We start from the raw sequence: 16,143 nt of genomic DNA, 5'->3' as shown, positions 1-16,143 counted from the left end.
CTGTGATTTTCTCCTCCTTGTACTGCCTCAGTACCATTGATTTAAACATAGCCTGAAGCTTCAGAAAGGAGAAAAATTTGTATGACAGGAAAAGTGATTTGTAGAATCTACAGGTTAAATAAATACATGTGGGGTTTTTTTAAGATTTTATTTATGAGAGAGCACGAGTGCATGTGCACACAGGAGGGGCAGAGGGAGAGAGAGAATTTCAAGCAGACTCCCCACTGAGCAAGGAGCCCAACACAGGGGCTCAATCCCACAACCCTAGGATCATGACCTAAACCGAAACCAAAAGTTGGATGCCCAACCAACTGCACCACCCAGGTGCCCCAAAAATTCATGGTTTTTAAAATACACAAATTTTTCCACAGTCTGTCAATAACTAAACATTTTCCTAATTTCTTAGCTTTGTCTACTTAACTCATTTGCTGAAACTTCTTTTTTTTTTTTTTTTTTTAAAGATTTTATTTATTTATTCATGAGAGATAGAGAGAGAGAGGCAGAGGGAGAAGCAGGCTCCCCGCGGAACAAGGAGCCCGATGCGGGACTCGATCCCAGGACCCTGGGATCATGACCTGAGCTGAAGGCAGACGCTTAACCGACTGAGCCACCCAGGTGTCCCTGAAACTTCTTTTATAGGAATAATAAACTTAAATTTTTAATTAAAACTTTGGGTATGATATTAAAATATGAAAAAAACCCTCATACATAAAAACTAACACTGTTCTCTACAACCTCCCCCAACCTCATCCCAAAGAGTAGGCTCATTTTGATTGTACAAGTTGAGTATCGTGGAAATGGGTACTCTTACACATTGTTGATTACTTGGAGTATAAATTGCAAACTCTTAGGAAGGCAATTTGGAAATATCAGTTAAAATTTTATTTTATTTTATTTTTTAAAACTTGGGGTTTACATTTTGTTTTAAAGATTTTATTTATTTATTTATTTGTCAGGGGTGAGAGAGAAAGAGAGAGCACAAGCAGGAGGAGCGGAGAAGCAGGTTCCCCACAGAGCAAAGAGCCCAATGTGAGACTCCATCCCAGAGTCCTGGGATCATGACCTGAGCTGAAGGCAGACACTTAACCCACTGAACCACCCAGGTGTCCCAGTTAAAATTTTAAATGCACTTTTCATTTGACCGGAAATTTTGCATTTAAGAATTACATTTAGGGGCACCAACTCTTGATCTCAGCTCAGGTCTTAACTTCAGGGTCATGACTTCAAGTCCTGCATTGGGCTTCATGCTGGGCATGGCGTCTACTTAAAAAAAAAAAAGAAAGAAAGAAAAAAGAGAATTACATTTAAGGGGCACCTGGCTGGTTCAGTCAGAAGAGCATGTGACTCTTGATCTCAGGGTTGTGAGTTCAATCCCTACATGGGTATGGAGATTAATTTAAAAAAATAATAATAATAAACTTAAAAAAATTATGGGAGGCAAACCATAAAAGACTCTTAACTATGGAGAACAAACTGAGGGTTGATGGAGGGGAGGTGTCAGTGGGGGATGGGCAAAATGAGTGATGGGGATTAAGAAGGGCACTTGTGATGAGCACTGGGTATTATATAAGTGATGAATCACTAATTCTGTTCCTGAAACCAGTATTACACTATATGTTAACGAACTAGAATTTAAATAACAACTTGAAACAAAAAAAGAATTATATTTAAGTACATTCATAGATATACTGACAGAAGTGTTCATTAGCATTGTTTGATAGCAAAAATCTGGAAACAAGTTAAATAGCTATCATTCTGGGATTTGCTAAAGAAATTATGACATCCAGGGCAACCCTCTCAGGTCCCCTCCCTCTTTGGAAGCTTTGTACTTTATCACTCAATAAACTTTGTACTATCACTCAAAAAAAAAGAAAGAAAGAAAAAGAAATTATGACATCCATTAAGTGGAATTATTTGCCACTCTTAAGGAACAAGGTAGACCTTTTTTCATACATTTAGTAAATTTTTTTTGAAGACCTACTATGTGCCAGGCATATGCTAAGTGGTAAACAAAAAGACAGTTCTTGCTCTTGTGGAGTTTATAGTATACTTGTGCGAATATAGACTTTAATTAGATATTTGCATTAATAATACATGATTATAAACTGAGATAAATGCTTTTTAAAAAGGGAAGGCTGTAGTACAAGAAGTTATATGAGATGAACCTGGAAAGAATTAGGGTGGGGCCTTATAGGCCATGTTAAGGATTTGGGACCTTAAGAATAATAGGAAGCCACTACCTGGTGTGGTTTTTTTTTTCATTATTTATTTATTGTGGTAACATACATAACAAAATTTACCATTTTAACCATTTCCATGTGTACAGTACAGTAACATTAATGACATTCATATTGTTGTGCAGTCATCAGCACCATCCATCTCCAGAACTTTTCATCTTCCCAAACTGGGACTCTGGGTGTGGTGTGGTTTGGAGATAGTCAGTCCATAGTGGATGTGAAGAGTCTGGTGAAAGATTATTACATAATCCAAAGGACTGGATTACTCTGGACTAGGGTGGTAACTGTGAGAAGAAAGAAATATAAGTAAATTGAGAGATAATTAAGAGATAAAGGCAACAGGAATTGGAAATGGACTGGACCCAGGGAATGAATGGTGTTAAGGATGACACCTAGTTTCTTGTCCCAAACTGATAGAGGTGATGATCACTGACATAGGAAACACTGAAAGAATATTCTCTGATATGCTCACACAGAAAGATAACTTTAATGTATTATTAGGTGATAAAGGCAAGGCCCAGGACAATGTATATAATATGATTCTGTTTATAGTTAAAAAGAAAAAAATCTATATATCTGCTTATGTATATAAGAAATATCTGTAAGAAGACACAAGTAAACCTGAATTATAGAATGGGAATGAAGGATTGGGGATCTTTTTACTTTTCGATGTATATCCTTTGGAACTAGTGACATTTCTTATGAGCATGTATCATATTTGTAATAAATAAGCATATATGTATATTTAAAAAACCTCTTTTACAGGATTCTGAGAGGCTGATATATAGTATTGAAGTGATTGAAGTAAAGTTAATTGAAGCACTTCCAATTGGCTGTGAAATGTACAGCTTTTAAATATTTTCTTTTTAAAGATTTTATTTATTTATTTGATGCAGAGAGAGCACAAGCAGTGGGGGGAGCTGCAGGCAGAAGGAGAGGGAGAAGCAGGCTCCCTGCCAAGCAGGGAGCCCAATACGGGCCTCAATTCCAGGACCCTGGGATCATGACCTGAGCTGAAGGCAAACACTTAACTGACTGAGCCACCCAGGCGCACCAGCTTTTAAGTATTTTGTGTGAGATAAATAAGATTTAGTATCATTCCGTGCTACTGTCATTTGTCATAAGAAACAGTTGATGGGCATGTACTTTAGAGATAAACATGTAAGATGTGAGATTTACATGTTATGCAGGCAGGGGAGCTTATTTAGGGTGTTTTTTGTATGGTCTTCTCCAGATGGCCTCTTGAAATCCTTTCTACAAGACATTCATCCTCTCTGCTAGGCTGTGGCTCCCCACCCCTTATCTGCCTTCCCTTCCCACCCTGCATGCATATACAAGTGACACATGGTTGGATAAGAGAATCAGAACCTGAACAAGGAGCCCGATGCGGGACTCGATCCCAGGACCCTGGGATCATGACCTGAGCTGAAGGCAGACGCTTAACCGACTGAGCCACCCAGGCGTCCCTGTGTGGTGTTTTTACCCATCAGTAGCCTAAAAATAGATAAATTTCCTCGGTCAAATATAGCTGAGCAAATAATGTCTTATCTGTCGTTGCCTTAGGGACCACTGAATTCTGAACCTAATGAGTTGATGTAAAGAGTTCCCCATATAGACAACTAGTAGGGTGGTGGGCATGCTCACTGAGGAAAAACATGTTTGAGAGTAGAGAGGATGAATTCCTTTTGAGGTGCCTGTGAGATGTGTGCATGCAGATCCCCACTCACCACAAGCACCATGAATTTTGATTTTGATATTACAAATAAGTTCTATGGAATCCTTGAATAATGAGGGTTGACTATGTATAACTTACCATTGAAGTCGTAAGTAAGTGAGATTGCCTAGAGGAAGTAAGGGAAGGGGAGGGTCTATGACAAACATAGAAGGGACAGGCAGTGAATGGGTATCTTCAAAGGAGAGTAAGAATGAGAGGTAGAAAGGGAAACCTGAAGAGTATGATCTCAGAAGGCAAGGTTTCAAGGAAGGAGAAAGGTCAAATGCTATAAAGAGATCAAGGAAGAAATGAAACTTCATTAGATTAAAAATTTGAAAGTCTTGGTGACTTTGATGATAGCACTTATGGGGAATCATGAGGATGGAATCTAGATTGAGGAGTGAATGGATGCAAAATAAGGAAGATGATGACAAATCTAGAGATTACTAATTCAAGAAGTTTGTCAGACAAGATTGTGTGAGGATGGGAAGGGGTGAAAGGGAAGTATTACAAAGAGTACAAGGAAACTTTTGGTGTTGATGGCTATTTATTATATTGATTGTGATGATGGTTTCTCAGGTATATACAAAAGCTCAGCAAATTGTAACTTTGTATATAGTTCATTATATGTCAGTTATATCTCAACAAGGTGGTTAAATTTTTTTTTAATGAGTTTTTTTTTTCAAAGGAGAACAGAAAGGCAGAATAAAAAGGAGTGTGAGGTTGAGAAACTGTGTGTGTGTGTTGTTTTAAAACTGTTTTAACAATTTTATTAGATGTAGTTTACATACCATAAAATTTACTCATTTAAAGTCTATAAATCATTGGTAGTTTAATTTTATGTTGAGTCTTGTGTTTAATGTAGGAGAGACTTGAACTAAAGGGACTTTATAAAGAAGCATGTAGAGAGTGGCTTAGTTTTAGATGGAGGAAGGATACTGCTTCTATTTTAACAGTAGCAAAGGTGGAAAACGGGGTAAAAATGCACTTATATTTATGGTGTTGGTGGCTTAAGACTGACGGAGTTCTATTTTAAAGACATATTTTCTCAAGGAAATGTGAAGTGAAGACATCTATAGAAGAGTGAGGAGAGAAGTTGTGGAGTTAGGTTTTAAAGACAGTGGAGTAGCTACTTCATAGAATGGGAGATCTAGAATACGCAATTACCGGGAATAGAAATGGGATTACTAGGCAGTAATCAAGTGAAATGACAACTCGTTTGATATCTGCCATGTATGTTTAAGTATACTGGTGCCTATGTAAGTATAATAATTTAGTATTACAGTAGTGATTAGAGGAGGTTTCAAACTTTGTCTTGCAATTCTGCTAGAATAACAGATAATCTTTTTAATAGGGGAGGAATTTTAATGTTAGAAGTCAGATGTTACCTATAAAAATTAATGTAGTGGTTCTCAAAGTGAGGTCCCCAAAACCTTTTGTGGGATCCTGACATACTTTCTCTTCCAACTATATATCTGTGTGAAGCCAGTTTCTTTTTTTTTTTTTAAGATTTTATTTATTTGAGAGAGCACGAGAGAGAGAGAGAACACGTATGCACAAGTTGGGGGAGGGGTAGAGGGAGAGGGAGAAACAGACTCCCCACTGAGCATGGAGCCTGACTTGGGGCTCCATCCCAGGATTCTGGGATCATGACGTGAACTGAAGGCAGATGCTTAACCGACTGAGCCATGCAAGTGCCCTAGCCATAGTTTCTTTATATACTTCAAAACAACATGTTCTTTTTTTTTTTTTTTAATATATATATTTTTTTATTTATTTGACAGAGCGAGAGATAGCGAGAGCAGGAACACAAGCAAGGGGAGTGGGAGAGGGAGAAGCAGGCTTCCCGCCGAGCAGGGAGCCCGATGTGGGACTCGATCCCGGGACTCCGGGATCATGACCTGAGCCGAAGGCAGATGCTTAACGACTGAGCCACCCAGGCGCCCCAAAACAACACGTTCTGACAGATTGAATGTAGATGCAAATTTGAGAATCCACTTTTCTTTTAAGCCAGATATTTGAGAGATTTGCAGAAATGTGAAACAATGCCACTCTTCTCACAAAATTGTTTCATTTTGGAAAATATAGTTATTTTTCAATAAAAATTTCATTAATGGGAGATTATGCTCTTTTCCTTTCCAAGTCTACCAGTTACTCTCTCTCTCTGTCATCTTCAATAAACTCTGCTTTCACCTCCTGCTGGCTTGTCTCTGATTTAAGGACCCTCTTGGCTCATCCTCTGGGATCCCCTCTGGGTCCTTGGACCTGGCCTGCCTGCATCACTAATTCATGGGACATTGTGGAAAGTGCTTAGAAAGGTATTTCTTAAGTTGTAGATAAAAACTTGCCCTAGACTAAAATCTGCTCTGACTCCACCTACCAAAGCTTAAAATCAAGCCTCAGAATGATCAAAATGCCTAAATGTATCCCAGAACAAAGGTCATGAATATTTATAGGAATACAATAGTATCAGCATCCAAGATGGTTAAATTTCCAATGTCTGGCATCCAGTTCAAAATTACCAGTCATGCAAAGCAGCAGAAAAATACAACTTATAATAAGGAGAAAAATCAAAGAGAAATAGGCCCAGAAATAACCAAGAAGATAACATAACACTGTAGTTAACTACACTGGAACTAAAATTTTAAAAAATAATAAAAGCTTTTAAAAGTTAAAAAATGGGGGCGCCTCGCTGGCTCAGTTGGAGGAGCATCTTGATCTCAGGGTGGAAATTTCAAGCCCCATGTTGGGTGTAGAGATTACTTAAATAAACTTAAAAAAATTTTTTAAATGTCATTTTTGTTAACAGGTAATGGGTTTTATTACCATTTTTCAATGAATTCAATTTTTAAAAGTAAGATTCTTTGTTTTAATTTCTAATATAGTAAAATTATCATAGATATAACTGACACAAACAAAAATGCTTTGGAGTCGGGGTGCCTGGGTGGCTCAGTTGTTAAGCGTCTGCCTTCGGCTCAGGTCATGATCCCAGGGTCCTGAAATTGAGTCCTACATTGGGCTCCTTGCTCTGTAGGAGCCTGCTTCTCCCTTTGCCTGCCACTCCCCCTGCTTGTGCGCTCTCTTTCTCTCTCTCTCTGACAAATAAATAAAATCTTCAAAAAAAATTTTTTTGGTTGTTAAATTGGTGGAATCTTTAAGCCAGCTCATCGATCCTTTGATTTGTAATTAAAATCTTAATTCTCTGATTATGTAGAATGTATATAGAATGCTAAAATGGACCTTCTATTGGATAGATTGTGGATTTCATAATATCTTTAAATTGGGCAGGATAGAGGCTTAAGGGACTGGATACGGAATTCATGCTTATTAGTATTTAATCACGTGGTTGGTCCTCCAGGCAACCAGCTGCCACTCTTAGATGCTTTCCGAAAGTTGCCTCCTTTACATAACAAAAGACACCTTTATCACTTTCAATATTCAGGAAATCCCAAGGATTTGGGGAGCTGTGAGTCAGGAACTGTGGGCAAAGACCAGATATATATGAGAAATACATTGTGGTCATCTGAATGCCCAAATCTGTATTTCTTGTAAATCACAAAATCACACAGGCTTTTCTTATTTTGCATATAACCAAATAACCATGGTACAGAAAGTAGAGCTCTTACTATTTCAGTATTTCTAATAGGCTAGGTCCTAATCCAGTGGTTTACCTACCATATAACAAGTATAATTTGTAATTTCAGAAGATTTTGGTGCACAGTGTTAATGCCAAATGAGAAGTTGCTAAATGTACTTTATCAAGAAAAAAAACACAGATGCACAGGATAAAAAGTAAAGTGGGAAAATACAGATACCAATGAAATTTTAAAAATTAAGATTCTATGCAAATAAACTTGAAAACATGGATAAAATTGGTAATACTCTTAGGTTATATAAATGACCAAAACTGACTCCCCAAAAAACTAAAAATATAAAAAGACTAATTCATGTAGAAGAAATATTATAAGATGTAAAAGAATTATCTACCTCCTTTTTTCTACCTCCCACCCCTAACATATTAAGTGAACTATTAGTCTAACCCTAACCCTAATTGTGTGTGTATATGTGTAAAATGGAGTTAGAGTCTAATCTAAATATGACAAGTTTTTTATCCATCCTAAGTGTCCAGTAGCGCATTCAGATGTCATACAGGAAGCAGGATATCATCTGTGCATACTACCTAGGTGTAATTTTCCAAGTCATTGTTATAAAAAATGCCTCCATATAATTCTTAAATGCTACCCTTTGAGAAACCTATACCCTTTGAGGTATAGGGCCTTATAGACTCTTTTAAGGACTTTGGCTTTTATTTAGAGTAAAATGGGAAGCCATTGGAGAATTTTGAGCAGAGGAATGACTTTATATAAATTATATTTTTAAAGGATTACTCTGATTCTTGTGCTGAGAATCAATTGTAGAGAAGAGCAAGGGTGGAAGCAGAGAGATCAGTTAAGTGACTATTGTGAAAGATGATGATGGCTTCCATCAGGGTGATGGTAGTAGAAGTGGTAAGAGGGGTCAGATTCTAGATGTATTTTATAGATAGAGCTGATAATATTTATTGATGGATTAAATTTGTGAATGTCAATCAAGAAAAAGAGAAGTCAAGGATAGGCCAAGGTTTTTGATCTGAGCAATTGGAAGGGTAGACTTGCCATATATTATTTTGGGAAAGACTGTTGGTAGAAGAGTAGATTCATGAATGAAGGATAATATCCAGCATTTAATTTTGATTCTGTTATAAACGGTAACTTTTTAAAAATTTCATTTTCTGCATATTGCTGCTATAGAAATACAATTGACTTTTTAAAAATTGAGGTATAATTGACATACGACATTATATTAGTTTCAGGTGTACAACATAATGATATTTGTATATATTGCAAAATGATACAGTTGACTTTTGTATGTTGAAATTATATCTAGTATCCTTGCTAAACTCACTTATTCTAGTAATTTATTTGTATATTCTTTTGGGTTTTCTACTAATACAATTATATAATCTATGAATAATTATTGTTGTATTTCTTATATTCTAATCCTTATACTTGTATGTATGTATGTCCCTTCATTGCATTGGTGAGAGACTGATGTTTATAACTTTGGGTAGAATTGGTGATAAGAATTCTTGCCTCATTCTCAATCTTACCACAGTTCATCAGATTAAACAAGTTCCCTTCTGTTCTTGGTTAAAAATTATTAAAATTATGAATGGAAACTAAATTTTGAGATGATTACATAATTTTTATCTTTAATTCTGTTAGGTGGTAAATTATACTTGAGTTTTTGAATAGTCAGCTAACCTTACATTCCTGGAATAAACTCAACTTGATAATGATAGATACTGATGGGTGGAAGGAGAGAGATCAGTTAAGTGGCTATTGTGAAAGATGATGATGATTATAGATACTGATCAAGTTGAGTTTATTGAGTATATTTCTGGATTCTCTTTGCTAATATTTTGTTCAGAAATTTCACAACTATGCTTTTGAGTCAGAATGGACTGTAATTTTCCTTTCTCATATTGTCTGTTAGATTTTGTGTTAACAGAACTGAGGCTGGATTACAGTTTTAGCAAGGCTCTGTCTACTTCTGCTTTACTTCTGCTTTGAGGGCATTCTTTTCTTGTGTTTAAACTGAGATACTTTGGGGCGCCTGGGTGGCTCAGATGGTTAAACTGAGATACTTTGGTGTTCACTGGAACCTATTCCTCTGGTTGGTCTGGAATTCTAATTCTTTACTCTTCAGCAAATTGAAAATGCCAAAAATTCATTCTTTTTAACATGTTTCTCTGTTTCCTGTAATTCTTGTGAATTGGTTTTTTTTTTTAATTCTATTTATTTTTTTATTCTTATGTTAATCCCCATACATTACATCATTAGTTTTAGATGAAGTGTTCCATGATTCATTGTTTGTGCATAACACCCAGTGCTCCATGCAGAATGTGCCCTCCTCAATACCCACCACCAGGCTAACCCATCCTCCCACCCCCCTCCCCTCTAGAACCCTCAGTTTGTTTTTCAGAGTCCATCGTCTCTCATGGTTCGTCTACCCCTCCGATTTCCCCCGCTTCATTCTTCCCCTCCCGCTACCTTCTTCTTCTTTTTTTTTTTTTCTTAACATATATTGCATTATTTGTTTCAGAGGTACAGATCTGAGATTCAACAGTCTTGCACAATTCACAGCGCTTACCAGAGCACATACCCTCCCCAGTGTCTATCACCCAGTCACCCCATCCCTCCCACCCCACCCCCCACTCCAACAACACTCAGTTTGTTTCCTGCGATTAAGATGTGAATTGGTTTTTAAAGACTTGATCAGATTTAGCTTTGATTCCCTCTGTCCCGCCCCCCCCCCCCGCGTAGGAATACCTCATTGGTGGTGTGTACTAATCAGAAGACACACAACACAGTAGCTGATTATCTATTTATGATGACTATAGGCATTCATGATCATTGCCTGGGATTATTAATTCATTAAGGGTTGCAAAATGGTGATACTTTAATTCTCTCATCCTTTCTTTACTTATCAGCTGTAATATTTCTATAAAGCAAAATCCCCCATATCTACTGCTTGGTTAGCAGTGGTATAGTTTAACCAGAAAATCGGGGTAATTTCGTTTATGAAAGAAATATTGAGCCATAAGCAACGTTACCAAAATGGATGACTGTTCCTATTTGATCAACCTTTTTTTTTTTAAAGAAGAATAACATTGTTAATATGTAAGACCAGTAAACTATAAACCATTACTTAAATAGGAGAGTTGCAGAAGTAATATGAGATAGTGAAAAGAAGATAGATAGTTGAAAGAAGAAAGATCTAGAAGTGAAAAAATCAAAGTTCTATTCCTGGCTCTGTTAATTTATTAGTTATATGACTTTGTGCAAATCACTTAACTTTTTTGACACCTAGTGCCACATTTGAAAGGTGAAGGTTTTGAATCTCTTTAAGTTCTTTTCAGCTTTAAACTGCTGTGATTAGATTTAATATATATACTTAGGTCAGATGACTTATTCAAATGTTATTGTACTCCAAATTTATACATAAAAGCAATCTGTTATAATTTGACTTAACTACTCCTCTTTGATTAAAGACCCCCAAACAAGTTTTGATATTATGTTCTACACTTCTGCATCCTATATTTGCAATATAATACAGGTTATATATATCTGATAATATGCCTTACACCTTCTTATTAGTTGATTATGATGTCATTTTTTGCTAATGTTGGGAACTGTTGACTGTCTGTTCTCTCACATCGGAGCTGTGCATATCTTCTCATGGCCTACATTACCAAAACAAGGGGGGAATCTACTTTTTAAATAATTTTTTCAAGAAAATGAAAAATGACTTAATTCATCCAAGAATGAAATTCCACACACTAGTTTTTCTAAAGTGCATTTTTGTGAATAAAAGTCCCTTACTCAGAGGGAGTTTGGAAAAGGCATACAGACAAAAGAAGTCCTAGTGTCAAATATTTTAGCCATTAAAGCATAAATCAGCTGCAGTTCTTCAGTGAGATAGTGTCTTAGAGAAGAAAAGAGACCTCTTTAATAATGTTTATTTCAGTGGGCATGTTTTTCTCATCGTCTAGGAAAGCACAACACTGATTTCCAAAATAGATTATGCAGCTAAGAGGTCAGTCTGTACAGGAGATACTTTTGTTCTTTTCCTTCCATTAAGTCTCCCCAACTTTTTTTGTTTTTGTTTTTTTGCTGGCATAAATACCCATAAGTGACCAGTTGAATTGATCAAAATGATAGAATAAAATCCCTTGCAAACACTTTGAAACCTATATTCATATCTTGGCAACTATAGGTAACCCAGAGACCATAAGACCCTACTTTCTCATTTTATTATTGTTATTTTTTATTTATTTATTTGAGAGAGAGAGCACAAGCGTGAGGGGCAGAGGGAGAGGGAGAGAATGTCAAGCAGACTCCACACAGAACATGGAGCCTGATGCAGGGCTTGATCCCAGGACCCTGAGATCATGACCTGAGCCAAAACCAAGAGTTAGACACTTAACCAACTGCACTACCCAGGCACCCGGAGAGAGTTTTTAAAACCCTAACACTGTTTCCCCCAAAAGACAGATTATGGATGGTTTCACAGGTTGGCTCTTTAAAAACCTCAAAGAATAATTTTTTTTTTTTTAAGGTATAATTCTTATGCTGTTTAACTATACAAGAGCATATGTGGGTGGGGAGGGGGAAGGAAAGAATGGTTTCCAGATTTTTTTATGGCATTAACAGAATCCTGCTATAACAAAGATAGACAAAACAAAAAGAAAACCATAGACCAATTGCACTTACGAATATAGGTGAAAAAAGTAGGCAGAAAAATAGAACAAATGGAATCTAAAAGTATACTAAAGACCGAAATAGGGTTTAACTCAGGATTCCATAAATGATTTAGTATTAGGAAATTTGATATAGTTCATCACATTGATGGACCTGAGAAGAAAAGGACTTTGTCACTGTAATGAAAGCAAAGTTGAAGGACTGACACTTCTTGATTTCAGAACTTAGTACAAATCTATAGTAATCGAAATAGTATAGTACTGGCATAAGGATGGATGTGTAGAACAGTGTAATAGAATTGAGAGTACAGAAGTGAACCTGTACGTCTGTGACCAACTGATTTTTGACAAGGGTGCCAAGACCATTCAGTGGGTAAAGAATAGTCTCTTCACCAAATGGTGATGGAACAACTTGATTTCCACATAGGAAAAAAAAAAAATGAAGCCAGACCCCTACCTTACACTGTATACAGAAAATTCACTTAAAAGTTAACATAAGAATATAAGAATAAGAACCATAAAATTCTTAGAAGAAAAGAGGGGTAAATTATCATAACCTTGGATCTGTCAGTAGATTCTTAGATATGACACCAAAACCATGAGCAACAAAAGAAAAAATAGATAAACTGGATCTAATTAAAATGTGAAATTTTTGTACACCAAAGGAAGTTACCAAGGAAGTAGAAAGACAACTACAGAATGGGAGAAAATATTTTCAAATCACATGTCTGATAAATCTAGTATCCAGGAAATAGATTTTTATGCATGTATGTTTTTTTGTTTTTATTTGACAGAGAGACACAGTGAGAGAGGGAACACAAGCAGGGGGAGTGGGAGAGGGAGAAGCAGGCTTCCGCGAAGTAGGGAGCCCTGACACAGGGCTCAATCCCAGGACCCTGGGATCATGACCTGAGCCGAAGGCAGACGCTTAACAACTGAGCCACCCAGGCGCCCCTATATATGTATGTTTTTTTTATATACACACACACACACACATACACACCTGATTTAAAAATGGGCAAAGGACTGGAATAGAAATTTCTCTAAAGAAGATGTACAAATGACCAACAAATACATGAAAAGATATTCAACATCACTAGTCATTAGGGAAATACCTTTCAAAACCACAGTGAAGTACCACATCACACCCACTTTGGATGGCTCTACTTAAACAAACAAAAAAATGGAAAGTATTGGTAAGAATGCAGGGGATCTAGAACCCTTATGCATCACCAATGGGAATGTAGAATGGTTCAGTTTCTGTGGAAAGCAGTTTGGTGGTTCCTCAAAAAGCTAAACATAGAATTATCATATGACTCAGCCAGTTCTGCTGCTAGTTATATGCCCCAAAGAATTGAAAACTCAAATATGTGTACATATGTGTTTATCGCACCACTATTCATAGTTGCCAAAAGGTAGAAACAGCCCAAATATCCCTCAGTGGAAGAATCGACATAAAAACTATGGTACATACTACAGTGTGGTGAACCTTGAAAATGATATGCTAAGTGAAATATGCCAGACACAAAAGGTCACATGTTGTATGATTTCATTTCCATGAAATATCCAGAATAGGTAAATCCATAAAGACAGAATGCAGGTTATTGGTTGTTAAGCTGCGCTTTGGGGAAATGCAGCTATGGGTAGCAAATGCTTAATGGGCACAGGTTTTTCTTTTGGTGTGAAGAAAATGTTTTGGAACTAGATAAAGGTGGTGATTGCACAAAATTTTAAATGTACCAAGTACCACTGAATTATTCACTTAAAAATTTTTTTAAAGATTTTATTTATTTATTCATGAGAGACAGACCGGGGTTGGGGGGGCGGCGGGCAGAGGCAGAGGGAGAAGACTCCCAGGACTCTGGGATCATGACCTGAGCTGAAGGCAGACGCTTAACAACTGAACCACCCAGGCGCCCTAAAATTTTTTTAAAAAGACTTATTTTAGAGAAAGAGAAGGCAGCGAGAGGGGCAGAGAGAGAGGAAGAGAGAAACTTAAGCAGACTTTGCACTGAGCTCAGAGTCCAACACAGGGCTTGATTCCATGACCCTGAGATCAAGACCTGAGCCAAAACCAAGAATTGGATGCTTAACTGACTGCACCACTGAGGTGCCCCTGAATTATTCACTTTACAGTGGTTAATTTTGTGTGATGTGGATTACATCTGATTTTTTAAAAAAGTTTAAAATATCGTTCAATCCCGGTAAATCTTCTTAGCTAAATAGGAATAGCATAACACATTCTTTAAATGAGTAAAAAACTGTCCCAGAGTCATGCAGAGTGAAACATTTACATTGAATTTGGGAGGATGATGAGGTTGCTCTTAAGTAGCACTGTTATTCAACACTGATTTAGAAATGGTGATAAGTGCCTTTGGATAAGAAAATAAGAGCTAGGGGCGCCTGGGTGGCTCAGTTGGTTAAGCGACTGCCTTCGGCTCAGGTCATGATCCTGGAGTCCCGGGATCGAGTCCCGCATCGGGCTCCCTGCTCGGCAGGGAGTCTGCTTCTCCCTCTGACCCTCCTCCCTCTCATGCTCTCTGTCTCTCATTCTCTCTCTCAAATAAATAAATAAAATCTTTAAAAAAAAAAAAAAAAGAAAGAAAATAAAAGCTATAAAAGTGGGAATTCAAGACAGCCTGTTTTTTTTTTTTTTGTCTTGTTCTCTGAAAAACCTAGAGAATCACCAAAAAAAACTATTTAAAATGATAGGAAACATCAGTATTTTCACTACTTAATAAGATATACTAAAATCAATACATAGAAATACCAGTAAGTTTTGTTGGGAAATATTATAGGTCTTCTGATTCTGGCAAAATGTAGATTAAGCTAACCTAGAAATACTCCAAATACAAATACCTAGAGATGCTGGATATATATATATATATTTTTAAAGATTTTATTTATTTATTTATTTGAGAGAGAGAGAGAAACAGCATGAGAGGAGATAGGGTCAGAGGGAGAAGCAGGCTCCCCGCTGAGCCGGGAGCCCGATGTGGGACTCGATCCCAGGACTCCGGGATCATGACCTGAGCCGAAGGCAATCGCTTAACCAACTGAGCCACCCAGGCGCCCCGATGCTGGATATATTTTTAAACAACTTTTTTGTCTTAAAGCACAGCTGAGCTTTCAATAAAGACAGATCTCTCCAGTTACCAGAAATTAAGAGGGAATTTGAAAGCAAGGCAGGAATCATGCTGGCATGGCACAGCCTAGGAGATAGAAGATTTATGAGCTAGAGCCTTTGTTTTAACATTCATTCTGAAGGTCCTGGACTCAAAAAGCAGAGCATTAGAACTGAGAACCCAGCATAGAGCCAGAACTTTCAATGGGTTTTATAATCAGTGAAATAGAGAACTAGAAGAAAAAGCAAAAAAACAAAACAAACAACAACAAAAAACCAACCAACAAAAACAAAAAAACCAAAAATTAAAAAAATAGAAGCTTGCCTCTGCTCTGACCCTGGGTGAAAAAAAAGGAGTCTCCCACCAAAAATTGAAATCGTGGATCAGGACTTCATATGCTATAACTTGCATGGTGTAAGAATCCTCAAATTAATATACCGTAGGTCTTAGGCTACTAATACACCTGTGGTACCTTTTTTTTTTCTTTTTTAAGATTTTATTTATTTATTTATTTGATAGAGAGAGTACACAGCAGTGGGACTGGCAGGCAGAGGGAAAAGCAGACTCTCCGCTGAGCAGGGAGCCCGATACGAGGCTCAATCCCAGGACCCCTGGGATCATGACCCGAGCCGAAGGCAGACGCTTAACGACTGAGCCACCCAGGTGCCCCACCTGTGGTACCTTTTAGAAGCAAATGTATAACCACTCCGTAATCCAGAATGCATGGATTTTTTCCAGAAAAGTTGAGCTTCAGTAAAGATTAAT

General features: G+C 37.1%; 2 protein-coding genes across 19 annotated transcripts in view; one reads left to right on the top strand and one right to left on the bottom strand.

Annotated features, from left to right (window-relative positions):
* Window positions 1–16,143, top strand: part of NUMB (NUMB endocytic adaptor protein) — a 190,642-nt gene that overhangs the window by 126,447 nt on the left and 48,052 nt on the right. The gene's annotated exons all lie outside the window — the stretch shown is intronic.
* Window positions 2,271–16,143, bottom strand: part of PAPLN (papilin, proteoglycan like sulfated glycoprotein) — a 93,691-nt gene continuing 79,818 nt past the window's right edge. Inside the window, exon 27 of one of the 2 annotated variants that reach the window (XR_008508154.2) lies at window positions 2,271–2,521. Coding sequence is in view for 1 of the 2 variants with exons in the window: in XM_045901152.3 (XP_045757108.2) it covers window positions 2,478–2,521 (44 nt within the window). In the remaining variant the exon portion in view is untranslated. The remainder of the gene's footprint in view (window positions 2,522–16,143) is intronic. The other variant, XM_045901152.3, reaches the window with a different exon arrangement.

Source organism: Mirounga angustirostris, unplaced genomic scaffold (assembly GCF_029215605.1).
Source record: "Mirounga angustirostris isolate CCGP_5_RB_7025 unplaced genomic scaffold, mMirAng1.0.hap1 SCAF_9, whole genome shotgun sequence".
NCBI classification, from domain to species: Eukaryota; Metazoa; Chordata; class Mammalia; order Carnivora; family Phocidae; genus Mirounga; species Mirounga angustirostris.
This window is presented reverse-complemented; position numbering and strand designations above follow the sequence as displayed.